The sequence below is a fragment of the Gopherus evgoodei genome, chromosome 20 (assembly GCF_007399415.2).
Source record: "Gopherus evgoodei ecotype Sinaloan lineage chromosome 20, rGopEvg1_v1.p, whole genome shotgun sequence".
In the NCBI taxonomy this organism is placed as follows: Eukaryota; Metazoa; Chordata; order Testudines; family Testudinidae; genus Gopherus; species Gopherus evgoodei.
The window spans coordinates 3,652,243-3,675,648 of NC_044341.1; the positions used below are offsets into that span (position 1 = coordinate 3,652,243).

The 23,406-nt window shown below is 39.2% G+C and overlaps 1 protein-coding gene across 2 annotated transcripts; it reads left to right on the forward strand.

Moving 5' to 3' along the window:
- The first annotated feature begins 32 nt into the window (after positions 1–32).
- On the forward strand, positions 33–22,553 carry PSMB2 (proteasome subunit beta 2). 2 transcript variants are annotated; one of them, XM_030538861.1, is made up of 7 exons: positions 176–258; positions 4,004–4,158; positions 4,499–4,621; positions 6,103–6,173; positions 17,910–18,072; positions 19,870–19,919; positions 22,328–22,553. In XM_030538861.1, the coding sequence occupies exons 2-7, from the start codon at positions 4,113–4,115 to the stop codon at positions 22,433–22,435; spliced, it is 561 nt and encodes a 186-aa protein (XP_030394721.1). In that variant the 5' UTR covers positions 176–258; positions 4,004–4,112; the 3' UTR covers positions 22,436–22,553. The 2 variants fall into 2 exon arrangements, with proteins under 2 accessions (XP_030394720.1, XP_030394721.1); XM_030538860.1 differs by lacking the exon at positions 4,004–4,158 and having other exon boundaries at positions 33–258.
- Positions 22,554–23,406: the final 853 nt, after the last annotated feature.

Sequence of the window (23,406 nt, forward strand, 5' to 3'; positions counted from 1 at the left end):
GGACTCTCGCGAGAGCGGGCGACTGCGTCATCCCCCTGCGCCGGCCGTGCCGCCTCGCTGTGTCACGTCGCGCTGCGGAGGCGGCGGAAGCTGCCGCCGGCCCGGGCCTGAGGAGGAACCGCGCGCGCGCGCGCACCCACCCACCCCTGCCCCGCAACGCCCCGGCCATGGAGTACCTGATCGGCATCCAGGGCCCCGACTACATCCTGGTGGCTTCCGACACGGTGGCGGCCTCCAGCATCGTCCAGATGAAGCGCGGTGAGAGGCGGGGCCGGGGGCGGTGTGGGGCCGGGCTGCCCGGGGGGCAGTAGCTGAGGGAGGGGGCAGCTGCTCGGCGGGTGGGGGACGCAAAGATCTCTCCCTGCCCCGCTGCTGCAGAGCCCAGGGGTCTGGTACGTGTCTGCAGCCCGCTGGGAGGGTCCTGCCCCCTTGACTACGGGTCTCTTTGTGCCCCTGCTGCTGTGTCGCCAGTCACTGTTTATGCACCTTTGCACCGGGAAACAGAACCCGAAGGAACTTGCTTTTCTTATTTAAAAAACAAGCTGTTCATCAAGATGTGTGGTGGCGTGTTGTGAAACCGCCCAGGGGCCCTGGTGAGAATCGGGGTTCCATTACGCTGCATGCAGTGCAGCCACCCAGCAGGGCCTGGCCTCTGCCCCAAAACGTGTATTGTGTAGCTGCTAACTGCCCACTGGAAAGGTATTTTCACAGTGTGGCAAACTTGGCAGAGGGGAAAAGTTTTCAAAAAGCAATTTATCTCCTATTTTCTATACTGTGACTTTAGATATTTTTATTTATTCTCTATTGGTTCTACTGTGAATTCATGAATTTGTCACCTCAGTCTTTTGCAATAGAGCTTAGAGACCCAGGTTAGGGTTCCCTTGTGCTTGGCACTGCACACGTTTATAAAAGAAAACTCTATCCTAGCAGCATAGAGTATTTAAGTGCATGGTGTATAGGCAACTGGTGGAGAAAAAGAAGCAGCAGGGAGGTCAAGGAATCAGTGAAATTATCATGGTTGGTATAATAAGCAATAGTCACCCTATACCCACTGTTTAGCCATTGTTGAGCATTGCGTAGGCATCACAGCAAAGGTGCGTTTTAAGGAGAGATTTAATGGCTAATGGTGTAGTGGTTTTTCTGACTTCTTTTGGCTCTCCTCCCTTCCATGAGGGGCAGCATAGAAGTGAAAAGATACGTGAGAGCTGTTCAGCAAAAATGAGCATCTGTAAAGTGTTAGCTGTTGGCTCTTACATCTTCCAAGAGCTAAGTTGTCAGCCCATTTCCAAGTTTCTTCAAATAGAAAAATCTTTGTAACTGCTCATGTGAGAGAGCTGAGTGAGACCAAAAGAGTTAACTTTGTGTCTCAGATTGTGCATACGTAACAACCAAAGATGAAAAGATATTACAGGGAGCTTTTGCTGATCTTCAGATTCTATAAAGCACCCATTATTTTGGTCTTTTCGCTTTTTTAACTTTTTTCGTTATTAAAAAATGTTGCTAGAGTGCTGCGCCAGCTGAACAATAACAGTTACCCAAACATGTGTATCTTTTTATCTACTCAAGTGTTGGAGAATAGTACAGATACTACATTTTCCCAGGTTTTACTTTCTTTCTGAGCCTTTATCCAAAGGAAATTGACTATGTCTACACTTGAAAAATGTATACAATATTTCCCCCAGCAATTACACAGTTTCATTTGAACCAGTGGGGCCCAAGGTTTCCATGGGTGGACCTGTTTTTACTATTGTTTTAGTTAATCCTATTAAAAAGTAAGCCTAATTGAAGGGGGTAGAAAACATGGGTCCAGACAGAAATCTTCTATACATTAGGGTTTCTACCAACTTTAACTGTGGTTCAGTTGAACTAGTGTTACAGCTGGTGGTGGGGACACTTTAAAATTTCCCCACTGCGCAATGGATTTCAGGGCCTGATCCTACAAGCATTTACAGGTAGTCAGTGGAACTATTCGCATGCACCAAGCTACGCACGTGTTTGTGGGACTGAGTTCTACATTAGCAAAGTAAAACAAGTACAGTCAGCTGTTCACGTTCCACATATAATTTTTTCCTCTTAAAAAGTTGTACTAAATCTGTGTTGTCAGCCACAAGCCTGGAGAAAAAGGCCCCCAAAACCATGAGATGGGAAAAAAAAAAGTTTTTAATTTGACTTTGGGTTTCAGCCTTCATGTTCACATATGAGCCTTTATGTTAATGCAGTTCCACTTCCAAGTGTTTTTCTTCCACGAGGAGGGTTAAACTTCCTGTATTTAAAAATGTATATTCTCACATAATCACATGAATCCAGCAGCTGGGACTTTAAAAATAAAGCAAACTAAACACCACACCTTCCCCCCAAATACTGGGAGCATTTCAATAAAATTGCAAAGATTGGCTATGCTGCTAGATGAATCTGACCATTATATCTTACTTCATGTCTACAAAAATGAACAGAGGCGGTATTCTTGTTTCATAAACAGGATACCAAGTTAGGGAGAAATCGCTGTAATAAATTGCAGTTTTTACTCTAAATATTACCAAATACAGATAACGTTTTTAAAAAGTTTGTTTTGTAAACTAGCCATGTTTAATCCCTGTTGGAATTTATTTAATCTATTCAGGCAAACGTAGTGACATGGGATTTATCAATCCTAATTTGAAAAACAGTAAGATATAGGTATCAGAGTAGCAGCCTTGTTAGGCTGTATCCGCAAAAAGAACAGGAGTAGTTGTGGCACCTTAGAGACTAACACATTTATTTGAGCATAAGCTTTTGTGGGCTAAAATCCACTTCATTGGATGCATGCAGTGGAAAATACAGTAGGAAGATATATATATATATATTAGAGACACACACATACATACATACGTACACACTCAGAGAACATAAAACAATGGGTGTTTCCATACACACTCTAATGAGAGTGATCAGTTAAGATGAGCTATTACCACCAGGAGAGGGAAAAAAACTTTTTGTAGTGGTAATCAAAATGGCCCATTTCCAGAAGTTGAGAAGAAGGTGTGAGGAACTGAACAGGCGGTAAATAAACATGGGGAAATAGTTTTACTTTGTGTAATAACAATATTCATATAAAATATTGGTATTTGGTAGTTTTTTTCCTTCAAATTGTAAACAAATTACAGAGAATGATCAATCTGAATAGCAATCCCTGAACACTCAAAAGCAACTTTTAAAGTATTTAACAACTGCATAATACTCTCCAAATCCTATTAAAGGATTGTGACATTTCAGAAGCTTTCAAGCATGTCTTCCAGGGAAGATTATTCAGCAGTATTTAGTAAATTGAAAGTGAAAGTGAGATTCAGATATGGAGATTTCTGACTGTTGATCTGTAGACGAAGCCTGAATATGGAGAAGCAGTTTTCCTTAGGCACTAACATCTGCTTGAATATTTATCTATCTTATCTAGTTAAAGCAGACTGGTGGTCAGATAAGATTACAGTATTAGGAGTAGTACAAAATTGTGTTCCTATGGTTTTGTTGTCATAGCTGAGATTTGAAAAATACCTCAGAAAATTACAGTTTTAAAGTTTTGATTTCCAGGACAGAATTCTGGTTTACAATTTAATGATTTTGTTGCTTTTCAATGGGCTATTTTTGCAATTTGTAATTGATATTTATTATTTTTTCTTATTACCAGTGTTCTGATAGAGTTCAGTCATGACACTGAATACCCCTGTATTTTAAATAAGTGGATTTGCTTGTCAAGCGTTGTCTGTCCAAATTACTCCCTTCTGAAACAGCTGTTAGTGGATCTGGATATTCTAGGAAAAGGAAGTCTTTTGACATATACTTTGATCCTACATTTTTCATAATTTCTCTTTGCTTAATGTGTTCACATGTTTCAACTCTAACCAGAATTACACTTGCCCTGACACATCATGTATTTATATAAAGTAAAAGATAATAGCTTATGAGTAAATAATAGAATGAAAGAGCTAATACTTAATTTTTTTAAATGTATTGTTCTGTGTTTGTGCAGTTTTAACCAACATTGGTACACGAGTAACACCTTGCATTTCTGTGGCATCTTCCTCCTGAAGAATATCAAAGCACTTATTTTGTCCCAGATTCTGCTCTTCGATCTGCACATGTGGACCCTGGTGTTGAGCTCCATTGTCTCCATGAGTGCTTCCTGTAGGTGCTGGGGCTGTCAGCATGGATCCCATTGCACAACTGGGAACATACACTGATTCAAAGTAGATGTAGGGTGCTACGTTAACCACTGGAATGCAGTCACCTCTCTGAAGTGTGACAGCTTTTAACAGCATATAGGAACACTATGCAACAGATTAAATTGGAAGACTGAGAGAAGCTAAATATTCTAATTTAGTTGGGATGCTATGATTAGCATAATTGAGTGATTAAAATCCTTTAATTTGGTACTTATTAAATAAATTGTGAAACTACTATGGTATTGGCAAAATAGCATATTCTTGCTGATGACTGTAGTGTTTGTTCTTGTCTCGTTGCTTAGACCATGATAAAATGTTTAAAATGAGTGAGAAGATCTTGCTGTTGTGTGTGGGAGAAGCTGGAGACACTGTGCAGTTTGCAGAGTACATCCAGAAGAATGTTCAGCTCTATAAAATGAGAAATGGTAAGTACAAAACCAGAACTCAGAACAGCTCCTTACTAGGTTTGTTTTAAAGTGTAGTAAGAACAAGAGGTCATGTTTTATAATTATATGAATAAGAACTAATATGCCTGCTTGTTGTCAGAGGCTCAGTATCCTTGATATTGAGAGTTTAAAGGACAGCTGGAAATCTTGTGTGTGGGGTTTTTTTAATAAAATATATGAGAGTATTACACTGTCCCTTAGTGACCATGCCAGTTTTTGTGGGTTTATAGTTTATTGCAAACCTTTTTTTAGAAGACCTTTCCTGTTGCTGTGTGAAGAACTGGCATAAACAGGAAAAACTAATAAACAGATTTTCTACAAGGGAAACAGTAAAACTTGTATAAAAAGTACTGTGAAATATACTAATTTTTTTAGTCTTAGTAATTTTAGGAGTTGCTTCTAACAAGTAGTTAAAAAAATATTCAGACACAAGGAGTGAGTCTTAATAAAGTTGTTGTCCCTTTAAAGATAACTATTAGATTATTTCTGGTTGGTGTTGGTGGGGGAGCCTACACTTCATTTTCTTAAAGTCTGTCTAGTTTGTGGGTTTCTGCCTTTTACGGGCTCAGGTAAATATGGTGATGATGGCAGGATAGGTAGTTAGGGGCTTGAATACTTGGCATTGAATCCACTCAGGTTTATATATTCATAAAAAGTTAATTCCTGTTGAATGAAATATATATATATAAAAATATATTAAAAATATAAAAATAATTGAAACGGATACATTCATATATATCTCCATTTTGATTTCAATAATTCATTTCTTAAATCAGTTTTTTTTTTTAATTTCCCTTCCCTATCAACAATATGCCCCAGTATAATTACACACCAGAATTTGTACACTTTAGTCTGTACAAAACAGGGAGGATAGCCTAGCTGTTAGAAAGTGGATAGCTCAGGCTTCAGCTCGAACCCAAATGTCTACATAGCAATTTTATAGCCCCACAGTCCGAGTCAGATAACCTGGGTCAGCTGTGAATGGTTAATTGGTGTGTAGGCATACCGTGTGATTTAGAGAAATGCAGGAACTTTCCATCTATCTTCAAATCCTGGGTGAAAAACATCTTCTCTATTCCTCTTCGTGTCTCTCCTATTTAACTCCACACCATTTTTTGGATACAGTTTGTGTGAAAAAATATTCAGAATACAGATGTGTAATATTCTGCACTTTTCTAGGGTTTTGTATTTTGAATCCCTGTACAGATATGAGTAATTTGAATCCTTAGCACCCTATTGATATAGGTCAGTATAATTATTTCCAGTTAACATAGGGAAAATGTAGACAGAGGTAAAGGGAACATAATAAATAGGTTGTCAGAGGCAGAATAAGAACTTGGAATTGCCCTCAATCATGTTGCCTTTTGATTTTATTATGAAACGAATAGTGAAAGTATATCAGTAAGAATGATGCATTTGCACTCCAGTTTCCTCATAAATGCATTTGTTTCTTATATAAGGGTATGAGTTGTCTCCTACTGCAGCAGCAAACTTTACACGCAGAAACTTGGCTGACTACCTACGCAGTCGGGTAAGTAATAACTGAGGCATACTAGCAATGACCGGAGTTACTAAGGCCTTCTTGCAAAAATCTAACAATATGTTTGCCCTTTTCCCTCCCTTCGTCCCTTTCTACTGCAACTGCTTTTTTTTCTCAGCAATATTTTTGTTTCGCTTTTTCCCCTCGGGTTCACAATTTAAACATGTGCTTACACATGACTGAATGCTTGAGGGCAGAAAACACAAAATAAAAATGAAAATAACATGTGACTGGCCAAGTCTGTCTCCTTCTGAAACAAGCAAATGATTTGAGTATGGTCTGAGTTAGTGAAGCCACAGACTCCCCACAGTGAGTAGTGAGGAACTGAGACCCTTGAGAGCAGTCAGGTTTTGTTGCTACAAAAGGGGTGGAGAAGACATTTCCCTTTATCAGTTTTATATAGTTCACTTTCACTTAGTAATTCCATGCTCTCTTCTTACGCTTGGTACATATCATTTTTAGCTAATTTCTCATTTAGCGTCACTAGATTTTTTACTTCACAGTTGCTTGATGTAACTTGTGTATAGTCAAACCTGATTTTTTCTTAAACCCAAATTTCTGAAATGCCTTATCTGAAAAATATAAACCTCACAAAGTACCTTAAAAACTACTGCTATTATGAGATACATGTGTTAAGCTCCACCCTGGTGGTTCCTGTATCTTAATTATACTACCGTGCTATATTATGCCCTAAATAATTTCAGTGGTATGAATAAAGAATTACTGTACAACGGTAGTGCCTCCTGTTGTCCATCTTTGTCTGCTTGTGTTTGTTGTTTCATGTTCTCTTTTTAAAAAAACCCTATTGGTTTGGGGACCCTGGAGACATCTGGCAAATTAAAGTTCGCCTGAATTACTAGTTATATAATAGCTACAATAACGTTGTGTTCAGTTTTAAGGAGATGACATTGACAACTATTCTATTTCCTGTAAAGTGTTATCTGTGAAAGGACTTTTACCTATTTTTATAATAGGCTTGTTTGTGTTTTCATGTTAAGGATACTAAAAATGTTAAGTATCATTTAATATCTTTCCCCAAATGGCTACTCTGTTAACCCTGCTACTATTCATTTTGATTATCTATATCTATGTATTTCCAAATGGAAAATAGATAGAAGCAATGTAATGGGGGAGGGGGGAGTTTTCAGCTGTGAAAAACTTCAGATTTTGTTTTAATCATGATCTGATTAATAGTCTTCAAAGCGTGGCATAGGAGTTGGGATATAGTCCAGAATCCAGGGTCTTGGTGACGACCAAATGTCTTCTAACTACCCACTGTGAACTACTGGAGAATCACTTTCACTTGCAGTTGGATGAACTCTGTAATTGAGAGGTTTCTTCTTTCTTTAACTATGGTTTTTCCTCATCAAAGTGGTCTGTTTTATGGAAATTGTAAGCTACGGTTTGCCTTTTTTTTTTTTTTTTTTTTAAAGTGCCTATCACCTCACTTATTGGAAACTAATACAACTACAGTGTTAAGATTCCAGCTCTGGGCCCAGTAAACATTTTGTGATAAATACCAAACAGCTAAGTGAATTAAGCCCCTTTAAAATCTAGATAAGACAATCACTTCTCATGCAAATGCATTGAATCCGTTTAATCTTCTCCCAAAATGATTTAATAGAGCAAAGCTATTTGATGTACTTAGCAAAACAAGCCCCTTTTGTAAACAGCGACATGAAGCTTTCAGTAAATATCCAAACCAAGTTGAAGCTGTTTTTTCGAATTAGCAGAATTTAATGACTGACTGACATAAGGTAATATTTCAGAGCATTGCTAATACATGCTGTCTTCTCATTCATCATTCAGATGCCTTATATAAGTGCCCTTTGATGCTTGGCAGTTATAGTGAGGAAGTCAGGACTTCTGGGTTCTACACTTGCTGTTGGCTTGCCATGTGACATGTTTAAGGTCAAATAGCCACTTCTGTGCCTCACTTTTCCCCAGTTATAAAATGGGTATTGAGTAGAAATATGTAATCCTTGGGTACCTCATAAGGAGAGGAGGCTTAATTCACTGCTTATAAAGTACTTTAAAATTCTTCACTGGAAGTTGTTACAGAAGGGCAAAGTGATATCTAAATATACAAGTTTAAGGATTTCAACAGTCCTCTTCCTGGCACATGTATATTCTCCACAAAGAAGAAAAGACGAAAACAAGAGAATTGATGCTGTGAATTAAGTTGAACAAATACATTTGTATGGGGAGGAACAGGGGATGAGATTTGTTTATTGCTAGGACATTTTATAGAAATTTCCCAGGGAACCTTTTTCAAGCTTGCAATCAGTGTTCGTTATTTGTATTAGGGTAGTACCTATGGGCCCCAACCCAGATCAGAGCCCTGTTGTTAGGCCCCGTATGTACATAGAGCCTTCCCCGAAGAGCTTTCAGTCTAAATGAACAAGACAAAAGAGGGGTGGAAGAAGGGGAGACCTGAGGCTCAGAATGATTTTGACTAGCCCAAGTTCATACAGAGTTGGGAATAAAATACAGGAGTGCCGACTCCCAGTCCTCTGTTTAAAACACACCTCATTTTGTTTAGAAATGAATGTAATATACCTCCTGCAAATTAAATGGATACAAATTGGACTGTAGATGTTAGATGTATAAAAATTATACTTACGTTAACTTTCATTCAAATGTTCACATTTTGAAAGGCTAGTATGTTTGCATGGAGCTGTTCTGAGTTTTCCATGAGTGACATTAGAAGCAGTATTGTCATTCTCCTCCTTCCATTGTGCATATACAGCCTTGTCTGTCAGTTGCTTAAGAGGCTGATTACTTGTCTCAAGGTCACAGGACCCTCATAGCAGATGGCATAGGTGAAATTGACTTTGAACGTCCTGCCTACTTAAGCACAGACAGCCATTTGTTACATATGATAAAAATATCACTAACAAGGGTAATAATTTAACATGCTTTTTGGCAAATGCGGTTAGCAGGATGTGATATGATGCGGCACTGTCTTCTTCCTCTATGTGCCATATCCCTTGAGGCCTGATCTTCTCTGCATCCCCTCCTCCTCCCTGTGCCTGGGCTTGCCTTCCAGCTCACCTGCTCCAGATGGGCAGCACAGTGGGGAGGACACTGGCAAAGGCAGATGTGTTTATTTACCGGAGACAAAATGTTGTGCTGCTGCAGATGGCAGTGCCCCCGAGCAAATGGCGCACTTTGACACCACTGTCACACTACAGGGATCTCTGTACTGTAGGGAGAACACTATCATCTTTTGAAACTTAGCTCTTAGTGCTTGTATGAAAGTGCGGAGCTTTCAATACGAAGCTACAAACATTGGCATCAGAAAGTTATATTCTTTGCTCAATCACTTAGAAGATATTGGTTATATTACTGTACCTGTTCTGACCCAATTAGAATCAATAAAAATATAGCCAGTAGTGCTTTGTACATAGAAATCATTCACATAGGACTCTGGAAGTCTATTAATCTAATACTGTTGGTTATATAATGTTTTATGGCTATATATGCCAAGCTAAATTATACTTTTGTGGGGAAGGGAAGTGGAGGGGACTAGGTTGTTTACCTACAGGTTTAAATATATATTTTCATCTTGATGCATAGCATGTTGTGGGGAAGTTCCCTGCAAGTTGAGTTGAGCCTAGACCCTTGACTAATAGCTAATACTTGGCCTGGCCAATATGAAAAGGTTTTTTCAGGTAGCCAAGAATGGAATGTGTAAACCAATTTTCTTTGCCCAACCCCAATTTATTTCTTAACAATGTATTTTGGAAAGTCACTTATGACTGAACCTGAGTTGCATGAGGCTTCTGCTCTGTACTGACATAAGTGGACACTTCAAACTCGGGATCAGGTGTCTGCACAGGTTATGTAGGTCTGGCAATGAGAAATGTTACCTTAGTGGGCTGAAAACCTGAAACTAGAGTTTTATAAAGGATGATGACCCTACTAATCTCTGATTATTCCCCTAATTTTGGGGGCAGGGGAGCAGGCAAGTTAGAAAACATCCCCTAATTTGTGTATTGGTATTACCTTACTCCAGCTTTTGGGTGTAGTTCATCCATGATCACGTCTGCCTTTTCCTTCACTTGTACCCTCAAAAGCCCTACCTTTTATGTTGGGTTGGCCTTTAGGAAGAGCCAGGCTATAGAATCACTCTCCTGTTTCAGTAATGCTGTTGGAGGTTGTAGTCTGAGCTATGCTGGTTTAAATTAACTAGAATTTTTTTTAACTTGCTGTTTTGCCCATCACAGCGCTGATACAGTTAGGAGTTTTCAGGTGTAAATCCTCTCTCTCAGGAGGATTGTATGTGAGAAGGTGTTGCTTTCTCACTCCTAGAGAGTGTGTGCTACCCAGTTAGGTGCCTGCTGAGATCAGAAATCCCTGTTTCTGTGCTAAATAGTCCCTTTGGAAGTATAGTGATTTTATATGAAAGATTTTGGCTTTGAAAAAGACCCTGTAGGTCTACTTGATCCCTTATTTTTCTGAATATCTACTCATTAAGGAGTTTCACACTAACCCCTCACAGCTGTCTTAAATCTATAACTTCAGCTCTAAAACCAGTAGATACACTGATTAGAAAAATTATCTTCAGAATAAACATCATTTGTTTTAGTTATTGAGAATCTGATAATGGAAACTGTCGTAATACCTATGATTTGGCATTGGCGAGTTAAATCCCGAACACTTCTCAACACTGTCTTTCCAAATAGGTTGCGAACTGGCTCCGTGCCGAAAGGTGCTTGGGCCCCATTCACATATATCTGGGACACCTCAATTATTGGGTTTATTCTGGCTAACCAGTGTTACAAGGTATAAGTCTGAACAGGAAGAAAGTTGAGTATGAGCAGGACTTTTGGGCGTTTAGTCATTAATATGCAGTAGCCTTTAAATCACTTTAGTGGGTTACAAAATCTAGAAGAGTTTTCTATATCTGAGCTTCAGCTTTGTGCGTCTGCTGTTTAAGAAACACTTGGTGCTGCTTTGTTGTTGAAGTCTTGGTCTAACTTTATGACAATACTTTGCATCCTCCCAGGGATTTCAGATCACTTTAGGAAGGTGAATAAATAATATCTCCATTTTACAAAAATGGGCAAACTGAGGCACAGAGCAGTGAAGCAGCTTGCCCGAGGTCATGGAGTAGTGTCAGTCAGAAATGCAACACAGGGATCCAGCTCTCAGTTTCCTGTTATAATTAGTAATTGACACTCCTTTGTGTGGAAAGTAATGGAGGTGGGGGGTAAAACTCACACACTAGTCCCCTGGGACTGGATATGTAGTTCAACTGTATTCTCCCACTCCCTACTTTGAGGGACCCATAGGTGTTGTATTGCAAGCGGAGGAAAGACAAGAAAATTTCCAGGAGGTCGTTCACTTGTGGAATGCCTCAGTCCCAAGATGCCCTGGCCATAGAAACTCTCCCTGTGTGCTCCATTCAGTTGTTGTTGTTGTTCACGACCCACTCCCCCATGGCAGTTGGTATTGGCAGCTTTTGTGCTCTGACCTGTTCAGTGGGGGTTGCAGATCACAGAGGAGCTGCATTAACGAATCTTCGGTTTTGGGTCCTTTAGTGTGTGGAGGGGGTGGAGCTTGCTGGGTGTGTGGTTGCCCTTCTTTCTGGCCCCTCCCCCTTTTTGCTCACAGTGTGTTTACAGAAGTGCCAGATGCGGAGGAGAGAGGGGACATCTCATATAATCATTTCATTCATAGCTGTTTCCTGGTTTTGTGGCTGTCCATGTTACACAGTGAAGGCAATACAGAGGCCTTGATGTTTTGCACTGGGTCTACTTCAGTGAAATTTCACCAGCTGAAATAGATATTTTGATCTTTGTGTGTTATATTGAAACAATATTCTGCAGGATATTTGAGTGTTACAGCCCAACCCAAACCGAGGCATGTTCTACGCTATTAACCACCATCTGTGTCCCTCACCACTTCAGCTAGCTTGAATTCATTGTCTATCTCTGTGAATGATCCAGCATTAATGTAATGCTCTGCAGTCATAGTTATTCATATTTCTAGCACTCGCTGAGTGTTTAGCATTCATAACTTGCTACATTTACCTTGCAGCATGTAATTCTCCTTCAACGTGTAGAGTCTGCTCCAGAATATTGAATATTGCCTGAATTCCCCTTAAAACCACTACTGATTAGCAAACACAGGGGTTACATTTTGCCATTGGACAGTCAGTGATTTTATCTGAGAGTTTTATTTGCTGGGTAGAGACAGCGTTTTGGATTAGCAAGTGAAATGAATGGAGAAAACAAATACTGTGTTAACTAGCTGGTATAATAAGGCATCTGTGCCATGTTACATTTTAAGTCATTAAATTTTGAAACCCCTCTAATTACAATATGGCTGCACCTTTAACAAGAAAGCAGGCAACTTGGAGCTGCTGCTGGAGTATAAAATCATGTGTAGCAACAAGGAAATGGTCCACCTCTTTGCAGATGGACAACAGCTAATGTTAATTTAAGTCAAGTTTGTGGTGTTGCACTGCAATCCTGAAGACGCACAGCAGTATCTATAACTGGTACTTTTTCAACTCTATAAACCTTACACTCTGACACTTAATAGATTGCAATTAGACTTGGGGCTTGTCTACATGTGCATTTATGCTGTTTTAGTTTCAGGTGTGATTTAAAAAAAAAATCAGTTTCAATTGGGTTAACACTTTGTAGATGCTCTTATTTTGTTTTTAAACCAGGCTTCTCTTGGTTTAGTTTAATTCTGTTAGAAACAGCTGTACTAAGCCATTTTTAAACCAAAATAAGAACCTCCACCTGGGTTTACACCAGTTTAACTAAATGGTGTAAAACTGTGTCTAGACAAGGCCTTAGTTTTCTGTATGGAATGTGAAAATGAAGCCAAATATATCTACACTGCAAAAAAAGGAAAGTGTTCTTAACTCAGGTTAATATAGCAGTGAAGACATGGCAAGTCAGGTTAGCAACTCGAGTTGAATCGTATAGCTTCCCCCACCTCACCCCACCCTAGTGTGGACATACCCTTAGCTTATGGGAGGGGGTCCATGATTTATTTCTGGTGGAACTCTGCCTAAGCTCAGAGTAGAAGTCAGACTTTCCACTGGGATCATAGAACCTGATTCTTATTTATGGGAAGGGCTCCTCACACTACTCTGGCAATGTTCACTCACTTGAAGGCCCTTTTACACTCCCAGGGAGGAGACAAAGGGCTTTATTGTAAATGTCTCCCAGGCTGAACTGTTGGCACTGTACTGGTTAGGGAAGTGTTTAATTCTGATTGATCACTTCTGATGTGCAGCACTCCTCATACTGGGTATACACCCTCGCAGGTGAGTACCCACTTTGCCATGATCAGTGTATTTTTTGTGTGTGTCTGAAAAGACCTTTTGTCAGTTCCTGTTTGGCTGCTGCAGCACAAATATACATACATACATCTCTGGTACCATTTTTTAATGGTGCAGAAATTATTGCTATGTTTCATTTCTCAACCTACTGCCTTCCCCAACCTCCCAGATGACTTACCTGCTGGGAATGCCAGTGCCAAGATTGGTACATTTACTAAGTTGCAGCACATTGTTTAAATTAAAAAAACCCAAATTCTAAAGTGCAGCTTCTTATTGTGATGTTATGTTTAATTATAGGTGGCAGGGTCTGGACTGAGTCCAAAGGAAGACTGTCAATTCCTCTCTTGCTGTCCACGCTTGGCAGGATGCTTCCTCACGCCCACCTCTCTCCCCCTTGCTGTGACTTTGGCTTCCGCCAGATGTCACACCGCTGCTTGTCGCCGCCCAGCCTCCCGTCACTGATCTTGTTGTTTCAATGTATTTCTCACAACTGTTCTCTTCAGCTGTAAATTCTGAAGAATTTCACGCTCTTCTTAATCACTGCAGTTATTTTAAATCCAACGGCATAGAGTGCAAAGCTAGATGGGGATGGAAAATATTTCCTTTAACTGAAGGGAAAGCTTGTATTTTTGAGAGATGAAAAAATGCATTGTTTTGACTCAGTCCCAAAGTGTTAGCCCAACATCTCTCATGTTAAACCTTTGTAATCACAGTTGTAATCTAAAAAGTTCAAAGCTCTTGCTCGTGGTAATTAGCAACAAAATTCCATGCATAGTTTGAAATTGATAAACATCCTGCTATTAAAGTTCAATATGGAGAGTATTTAACAAATGTCTGACTTGGTGCTTTTCTGCTCGAAACCTCAGAGTTGGAAGACCAGGCATAGAAGAATTAAGAGTGCAAGAGGACCCCGGTACTAGACTAGCAAGGTTGTTGCTGGTCCATGTTAAAATGCAGCGATGATCTGTTGTAGGGGAAGCTTCCACCATGCCTGCCCATGCTCTGAAAGATTAGAACCATGCACTTTAAAAAGCTTAACATTAATGCTCATATGAAGGTTTTGTTGGGGTTTTGTAATGCTGCCCATCGCCATAGTATCTGTGGCCTTAATTTTTCCATAGAAAGTGCAAAGTTCCTAGTGAACTTCTGGAGTCTCTGGATCCTCCTCCCTTTTGGGGGTAAATACTATTTGATTTTATTTGTTTGGCTGGTGCTTCTGGTAAATGGGAGTGTCAGCTTGTTGGATACTGGAAAGCTCATTTTGCATGATATTTGCAGCATAACTGAAAAAAGAGTAGGACAAATTTGATTTTAGTATTGTGGGGTTGATGGGTCAGAAGCACATAATTCAACAGATGTGGAGTTTGGTATTTCCTTGTGGTCCAGTGTTTTTAGAAGTTCGTTCCTTAAGCCTTCACAGCAGGAAAAAATTTGCAGTACCTGGTGTTAAGAGCACAGCACTTGGGTTAGTGTTTTACCTTTTGCTCCAACTACCATTGCAATTAAAATATTTTAAGGTTACTCAACTTAAACCATTTTAACTTTCATATATGAAAATATATATTTGTTTTAAAACCAGTAAAATGTTGTGACAAAACCCAAAACAATTCCCCATTAGAGTGCCGCATTCCAAAATGTAGCCTTGCTGGGACCTTGGATTCAAGTCCTGAACTACTAGATTTGAAACAAATCTTGGCATACTTTAAAATTCTAGCAGTAGGTGAGTGTCATGGACACTGCAGCGGGAAGCAGAGATAACTTTAGATATCAAGAGAAGATGTGGCTTGAAAAGAGAGCTCTTCCATGGAAGACGTGAATTTTATTCCCCAAAATGTATGAAAATGCGCTTTTAATATTGCATTTCTTTGTATGCATAGACTCTGAAACAGGTCAGGAACTATATGCATCCCAAAGGGTGTTAATCAGTTAGAAAGGATGTAGAAATAGTAAATAAAATGTGAAAATAATTATCTAATGTTTGAGCCTCACCTTCCTCAAGTAGTAAACTAGCATAAGATAATATATTTACATTTGAAATTTTAAAAAAGCACAAACAAAAGATGTTTCATGGAGCTTCTGCAGAAGAATTTCAGAAACTGCAAGTTGTTACCCAGCTGTATTGATTTAATTAGTCTGTGACACCACTTATTTGTGCTTAAGCTTCTCACACATGCAAAAGTTGGTAATTCGAAGTAGCACAATAATTTGTGAGTTGTCTTCTGTGCTGCGTGTCATGGCTTTTAAATGACAACTTTGGTGTGCATGTGCGATGTTTAAGCATAAATAAATGATAATACACACGCTAATTAAACTAATACATTTGTGTAGCAACTTGATTCTAGAATGACTGAAACAATCTTTCATGAAATATCTTTCAGTAACACTTTTTAAAAGTTAATATTTTTGAGGTAAATGAGGCTGTCGTTTGTTGTCTGTCCTTACTTTTCCTAAAGAAAGGGGAAACCAAAAAGCCTTGTAAAGATATGGTGTGTTGCAGTATTTGGATGCAGCTGGCCTGTTAGGATTGAGATGAGCTTGTCTTTGTTAGTTTGATGAACCCTTAAAATGTATATAATAAAAGCAATGGAGTGAAATAAAATGTCCAAAAACAGTCAGTGAATTAATTTGCTAAACTGTTTTGTGAGGATATGTTGGTACATAAAGTGGGAAAGATCAGCACCCTGTTCAGTTCCTTTTGTGAGGAGGGCATTCAAACTATAGCACTATAATTTCATTTGAAAAACTATTTCAACTCAAGGTTTTTTGTAATACTTGCATCCAGTGAGGTCCTTTACTGTCACAGTTTTGTGCTCTCAACTTAATGTTATCCCAACCATGTAATACTAATCTAAAAATCTTTTAACAAAATAATAATAAGTTCTCATTGAAGGAATCAGTGTGACGGAATAACTACAGATAGCACCCTGGGAAGGATGTGTTGGAAGTAATCAATTTTGCTCCTAAGGATTTAATCACTTTCTAGTTTACATTCTCAATTATATAAGAAACAAGCTCCTACCAACTGCATGTATCCCAGACTTTCAAAATGAGTTTGCTCTCTGCTCTGGCGCTGGTGGTAGGTGTCATACTTCCTTACTCTGGCTGGCTGGTTTGTTTGATCTAAACTTTCTGAAAATCTAATGAACACACTGTTTGCAATGACAGTTTCTTATTAATGCTAAGTATTAAAATCAGTATGGAACTACTAAAAGTGTAAAAGTGTTGAGCAGGCAAATGGTGATTCCATGTACTCCTTCTATGAGCCTGTGCTATGCAAACTGGTAATCGTGTGTGTGTGCGTGCACAGTATGGAATCATATATAATGTGTTCACATGTGTTTGGAATATCTATAGCTATGTGCTTACACAACCACTTCCCCACTGTGGAAAATGCAATAAGAATACACGGGTTTTTAAAGAAAATGATAACCCATATAAAACATGATGCAGACTCCTGGGGCTTTGCAGAATTACTAGATCTGTATTTATAACCTAGTAAAAGGCACGGTTGTATTAGTGGAAATGGGTGGTCTGTCTTGGCTAAAGAATAAACATGAAAACATCTTTATTTAATGGATTGTGTTTAAAGTCTTAAACAAGAATAGGGAGGAAAGAATTAAACTGGAGCAGACTAACACTTAATTCTCTGCATCTGTCAAACCATTTCTGAAACCTAAAGGACAAAAGTGAAAATATTTATTTCTTAAATGTTTGTGATGGTGGGGGGGAGGGAACTTTGATTATCTTGATCTTACAATAACAAGAAAGTGGGCCAGTCTGCAATCTTCGATGGAAGCAAATTTGTTCAGGTTAGCTTAGTGATTTTTAAGTTAAACTTGGTAATAGAATAAAAGTCTAATTGGCAATTAATGTTACAATGTAACATTATATATAAAACTGTTGACACTGTATTCTATTTTCATACTGACTTAAAATGCTGCATAGTTAACTCAGTGTAACTAAACAAACAGCATTTTAAATTAACAAACTTTGTACCGGCCAAAAAAGGGCACATTGTGCTTACATGATGATAGTCAAAAATCCAAGCATTTTGTTGAGATGAAGGTGGGTGGCTTGAAAGTATTTTAATTATGATTTGTCCCCATAAGATTGAAACACTAACAGTGAAAGGGTCCCAAGGAGTAGATTGAAGGGAAAAAGTAAGAGTCTTACACTTTTGAAAGGAATGCAGTGTGCAAAGAAGTTTGCTTCCCAACAACAACAAAATTTCAGCCACTCTGGGGTTTTGAATTCAAATGTGTTCCTCAGAAGCGATTTACACAGTTGCTAGAAACACTTTGTGTCCAAAGGAGCACATTGAAACGGGCTGGATTACCGGTCTCTACATGTTATGGGGGACAGTAGAGGGGAGGCTGGTTAGTATTGCTGCATTAATCAAAATTCTGTGTTTCTGCTTGCAGACCCCTTACCATGTCAATCTTCTTTTGGCCGGCTATGATGAACACGAAGGCCCCGCCCTTTATTATATGGATTACCTTGCAGCCCTGGCTAAAGCTCCCTTTGCAGCACATGGATATGGTGCATTCCTAACCCTGAGCATTCTTGACCGCTATTACAAGCCAAGTAAGTATGAAGCCTATGACAAAGAAACAATTCTCTTTCTACTGACTGGTAAATCAGAGGCTTAATAAAGTGGGATCTTGGATTTGTGAATCATATTGAGTCACTCTGCCTGGTTCTGTTACTGTAGTAGGCACAGAGATTAGATATTCATTCAGGAGTTAAGATCTAAAAATCTATAGATTAGCTTTTCAGCAGAAATGGAGGCTGTACTGACACTAGACTTTTTTCACGTGCTTGCAGTTCCTGTTTTAAAGTTAGGAAGTTAGATTTTTTTTTTAATCTGCATTACTTACTTGTTAGTTCCTGGCCATCTTCATCTAATAATGAATGTTTTGATGGCTTGACTGCAGTATTTTGGGTACTATTGACTTTTTACCCCAGGTGTTGCACTGATAATTTACTACTTAATCTCTTGGTATCTGAAGATAGAAATGCTAACAAATGGTAGTTAAATCACGGTGTTCAAAAGTAAACAGTGAGGCAGGAAGATGTGTTTAACTAGACTCTGCCTCTATAAGCGATAGTTCAAATGTCTCTGCTCCTGCTGTATGTTACCTGGTTTGCTGACTATGATGTGCATACAACTATCTCTCGAAGGGTCCCTCTTCAGAGTGCAGCCATGTTTCCCGTTTGTCCATAACTTGCATCAGCTCAATTCATAGCATATTAAAAAGACAGAGAAATAAAACGGCACTCTTTTCTAATATGTTTATCTCATCCTTTTGCAGGTCTGGTGTATGGGGATGCTTTGTTTTGAGTGCCTTGCAACCTTTTCTGATGTAAACACTAAACAGCAGGAATAATTCTTTGCACATCTGTAGCTCTCAGAGCTTTAAAAACATTCAAACTTAGCGTCTCTGATTGCCAGGAGACATTATCCCCATTTTACAGATGAGGAAGCTTGAAACACAACTGAAATGACTTGACCACATTGGAAGTCTGCAGGGCTGGGGATAGAGTTAAGCTTTTTCTGACTTCCTTGTACTTTAGCCACAAAAGGACCTTACCCATTGGCAGCAACATTTTGTGTGCAAAGTTTAATTTACTGACTCATAGCAGAGACCTTCCTTTAGCAGTATTTCTGTCTGCCTCCTGCAGTCCGTGCAGCAGGAATCTGGCAGTTCTCTTCTAATTGGAGCTTATCCCACCTGAGCAGCAGGTGTGAGACGGAAACAAAAGCCCTTGAACCAAGTAGGCTGCATGCTAAATATGCATCTCTGTAATTTTTTCATTACCTGCCTTTCCTGGAAGCGATGCTGCCTTTCTTCTCTTTCCCCACCCCTTCCAAAAGGAAAAAAATGAAGTACAATATGTTGTCACAGTTGGCCATCCCCACTGAATGCTGATTTTTTTTATCTTAATGTGTGAGAATAGCAGGAGCATCACACACGTGCCTTTCCCATTATTAAAGCTCAGACCCAGCAGGGAATGTAGCGCTAAAACCAATCCCCGCCCACTTTCACTGACTTGCAGCCGGCTGTGGACAGATGGAGCTGATTTAAAACTGTAATAAACTCGAGAGAGAGAGACGGCTGGTCTTCACCGAAGCCCAGTCCCTGGCCATGGGAGGCAAAATTCCGTCATGCTTCCCATTGGTATAACAAATCGATTCTCAATGGCTTATTTGCAGCGCGAGTGCTTCAGTGCAGGGCATCCTCAGTACATATGGAATGTGTTTTCTGTGAACTGGAAAGGAGGGTTTTTTCGGTGCTCAGCTGAAGTTTAAATTTAATAAAAAGATTGACTTGAGAGAGAGGGCCTCTAACTAAAGCAATCTGTGGGTGTTTTCTCCTTCAGGTATCACACGCGAGGAGGCAATGGAGCTCCTTAAGAAATGTCTAGAGGAGGTGAGTCGCCAAAGACTTGGGCCTGTGTGATCTTGAGAAAGGAATGTTTGTTTGCCTTCATTTGCTGATATTTTTCCTGTTCCTCTGTCACGTTTTTTTCCTGCCTTTGCCAGAAGGGGTAATAAATATACATTGGCCAGATGTGGATCCAGCTACTGAGGAAAAGGATTTGTGGGTACTTACGTTGTCTTAGCATGGTTCATGTCCTCCAGAATGTAAACTTTAAGCTTAATTGCTTTTCTTTACTTCTGGTCCTTCCATACTTAACATAATATTGATGTAGACAGCCCTTGACTTTTGTCTTTTTATGTTATTTCTGCCTAAAATGTTTTTATCCTTCTGATACTTACCCTGTGCTTGTGGTAGGTTTATTTTTCTATTACACATTTTTAAACTGCTTTCACGCCTTAATTCATAAGTTGAATAACCAAGTTTAACTCTGATAATAACTTGACCTCAGGCACTGAAGCGGTTGATCAGCAACTTCAGCAAAAATATCCTTTTCACACCATAAATCTTTATAAGAGCAGTACTCCGTGCCATTGGCTCTTGGAGGTTAAAGAGTTAAACTGGTGTTACTGGGGAGAAGTCTGCTGCAGAGGGCCTTACAAGCATTTTGGTGATATGTAAGGTTTTTAGTAGATTATTGGCTTTATTGTCAGTTGTGGTGTCTACTAGTTAGCAAAGTATTTTACAAATGACTTGGGTGTATGCTGCCCAACCCTATCCTGACAGAGGTTGTGTTGTATAGTTCTCTGGCCATTACATGTCTTACAGCTAGTGAGTTGAAAGGATAGTCTCGCATGGTAACTCAGCAGCTAGATAAGTACACACTAGCTTTGCTGCTGTCGTATGCTGTTGAGCTCATGGTTTCTGGGACGCAACAAAAACTACCAAGTTCAACTAATTTGCTTAACTTTGGATGCCATTGTAAATGTGCTTTAGAAATGTGCATAAATCTAGGGATCCTGCCTTGAATATACCTCAAGAACTGCAGGACCAGTTCTTCTAGAAGTTGGCCTGCTAAGTAACTATTTGTAAACCAAGAACACTCTTGGGGCATGTGAAGAATCATCTTAAAAGAAGGCTAGTCTATTACCATACAGTGCTAGATGGGGCAGGATCTGCTGACATTTTGCCCTCCATGTCTTGTTTCAGTCAATGACCTCAGGATCTCCAATTATCACTACTACTAAAAACATTAAAACCAAGAATGTCACAAGTGCTCACTGTATTGGTGCACCCTTAGTAATCAATGCATGTAACCCAAAAATTCAAAACATACAAATAAGCTATAAAAGAAAATAACGTGACAGCAGGGCCTCTTTACTTAATGCAGTTCATCCTAATACAAGGAACAAACAATACCACGTTGTATTTTCTGTAATCAAGGCATCCTGCTCTCAAGCAAGGCAAGAAGTGGTGTTATCCTCTGTATATCAAACTGACCATTTATTATGAGCTCATAAGTGTCTTGCCCTAAAGGTGACTTCAGCATTTGCTTAAGAAAGGTTTGACCTTAACTCATGTGTTGGTTATTGGGTGGGGAAGTTTACAAATGTAAATACATCACAAGCAGAGGAGCTCAGGCCCCTCTAAAATGTTTGCCTGTTTGTATCTAAGTGTAATGTAGAAAATGATTGTAGTCTTCTCCACTTTAACTTGAATGAAAAATCTTGTTAGAGAAGGGAGGTAATTCACGCTGAAATAAGAGGCACTGTGGGAGAGGGAGCCCATGCTGCCAGTGTCTCATGCATGATTGACAAGTTTATATCCCAAGCAGTGTGTACAGTGGGGACCTGTTAAATACTTAGCCCTGGCACACAGTCAAGTGAATTTTTCAACAGAGTTGTTCTCTTGTTAGGTACTAGTTTAAGACAAATTCTTTAAGATGTACAACAAGATAAATTTGGGCATGACAAGTTTGTTCTCTTATCGAGTCTAACATATTACATCACTGGGTGTGCAAGCTCCTTGTTCAGATCCCAAGTCCTGCTTCAAATTTGTTCAAAAGGAATTTTGGGTAAATACTAAAACTCATAAGAGCAGAATAAAATATATTTATTTGCTTATGCAAGTTGGTAAGCTTAAAATGTTGCTGCTTGTGGCTTTTTTTCACTTGTAAAATCCATGTAATTCTTTAAGGTGACTATTCAAACCCTCCCATTTCTATTTAATTTCCAAACTGACTTCCACAGAGAACACAGTCAGTTCTAGCTCTCCAGGGTTCCTGAATATGAAAGGCACTTCTTAGTTTTGGTGTCCGGAAACAAAATGGAAGCAGGACAGAAATTGGAGGACAGAAACTAATGCTTTTAGGACATGCAACAATGTCTCTCTCAAAGAAAAGACATGTTTTTCACTTAAGCCTTGAACAAATCTTTCCCCTCTCTCTGTCTGTTAAACAGCTTCAGAAACGCTTCATCCTGAACCTGCCTTCTTTCAGCGTCCGGTTTATTGACAAAGATGGCATCCACGAAGTGGACAACATACCCTTTCCGAAAGTGTCATCCTAACCCCTGGGATCTTTCCTGAGCAGTCTTTCAGTTCATTTTTGTTTTTTTCTACTCTGTTGATGTACACAATTAATGTACTGCACTTGGAGACATCAAATAAAGATTGACATTGGCTATATCAGTCTTATCACTTTATTCCATTAACCCTTTTCTCCCAAAGTAAATTAAATTGTCATCACTCTGCAGATGGGATTCTGGGATTGTCAATCCATGACTGTGCAGATAGCAACTTCCTTGCTTGCTGTTCTGCGTTCTTATCCGTGGGTCTCTGTGCTTTCTTAGCTTGTTCCAGTTTTGCTGCTCCAAATGTTTTCCCTTTTAATTTCTTGTTCGAATATTAATTTTCCCTTTCAGCAGTTCAGTATCCATCATTTCAGTACATGCTGCAGTGCAGCAAGCAGCTGGTATAACTTTCCATTTGTCTTAAACAGCTTAACTTGATCTATAGAATAATTACAATAATTTATCCTATTTTATTTTATAGTAAAGGGGTCAACTATAAGAACATCTTAATATACTTCTCTTGGTCTCTTAGTTGTTATTTAGGCCAAGTTGAAGTTGAGGGAAGAGGTTTTTTGGGAAAAAGTATATGTAGGGATAGAAAATGAGTATCTGCAGAAACTAGTACCCTTTATGGCTCAGTGGTTGAGGAAGAAATCCAGTTTCTGAAAAGTAATGTTTTGCTTGACAGTTGGATCTTAACCATCCTTTAACAGTATAATTTAACAGTATAATTATTTTAGTATGAATCATGAATTAGGAGAGCACCACAAGTCAGGCTGTCCAAAAGAACGTGTGCTAAGCTGCATCCATTTTTAACACTTCTTTTGAATTGGGCTTAACTATAATATGCTCAGTAGGAAACTTTTACATGTTACTTGTGCCTCTCGTGGATCTTCTGTGACCTATTCCATGCTACATAAAGAGCCTTTCTCATTCCATGAAAACAATCACTAACCTGCCTAGGGTAA

Coding starts and splice junctions, on each gene's coding strand:
- PSMB2 (XM_030538860.1), top strand. CDS start 168: ATGGAGTACCTGATCGGCATCCAGGGCCCCGACTACATCCTGGTGGCT. Junction 4,622..6,102: donor GCTCTATAAAATGAGAAATG/GTAAGTACAAAA, acceptor TTCTTATATAAG/GGTATGAGTTGTCTCCTACT. Junction 18,073..19,869: donor TGACCGCTATTACAAGCCAA/GTAAGTATGAAG, acceptor TTTCTCCTTCAG/GTATCACACGCGAGGAGGCA.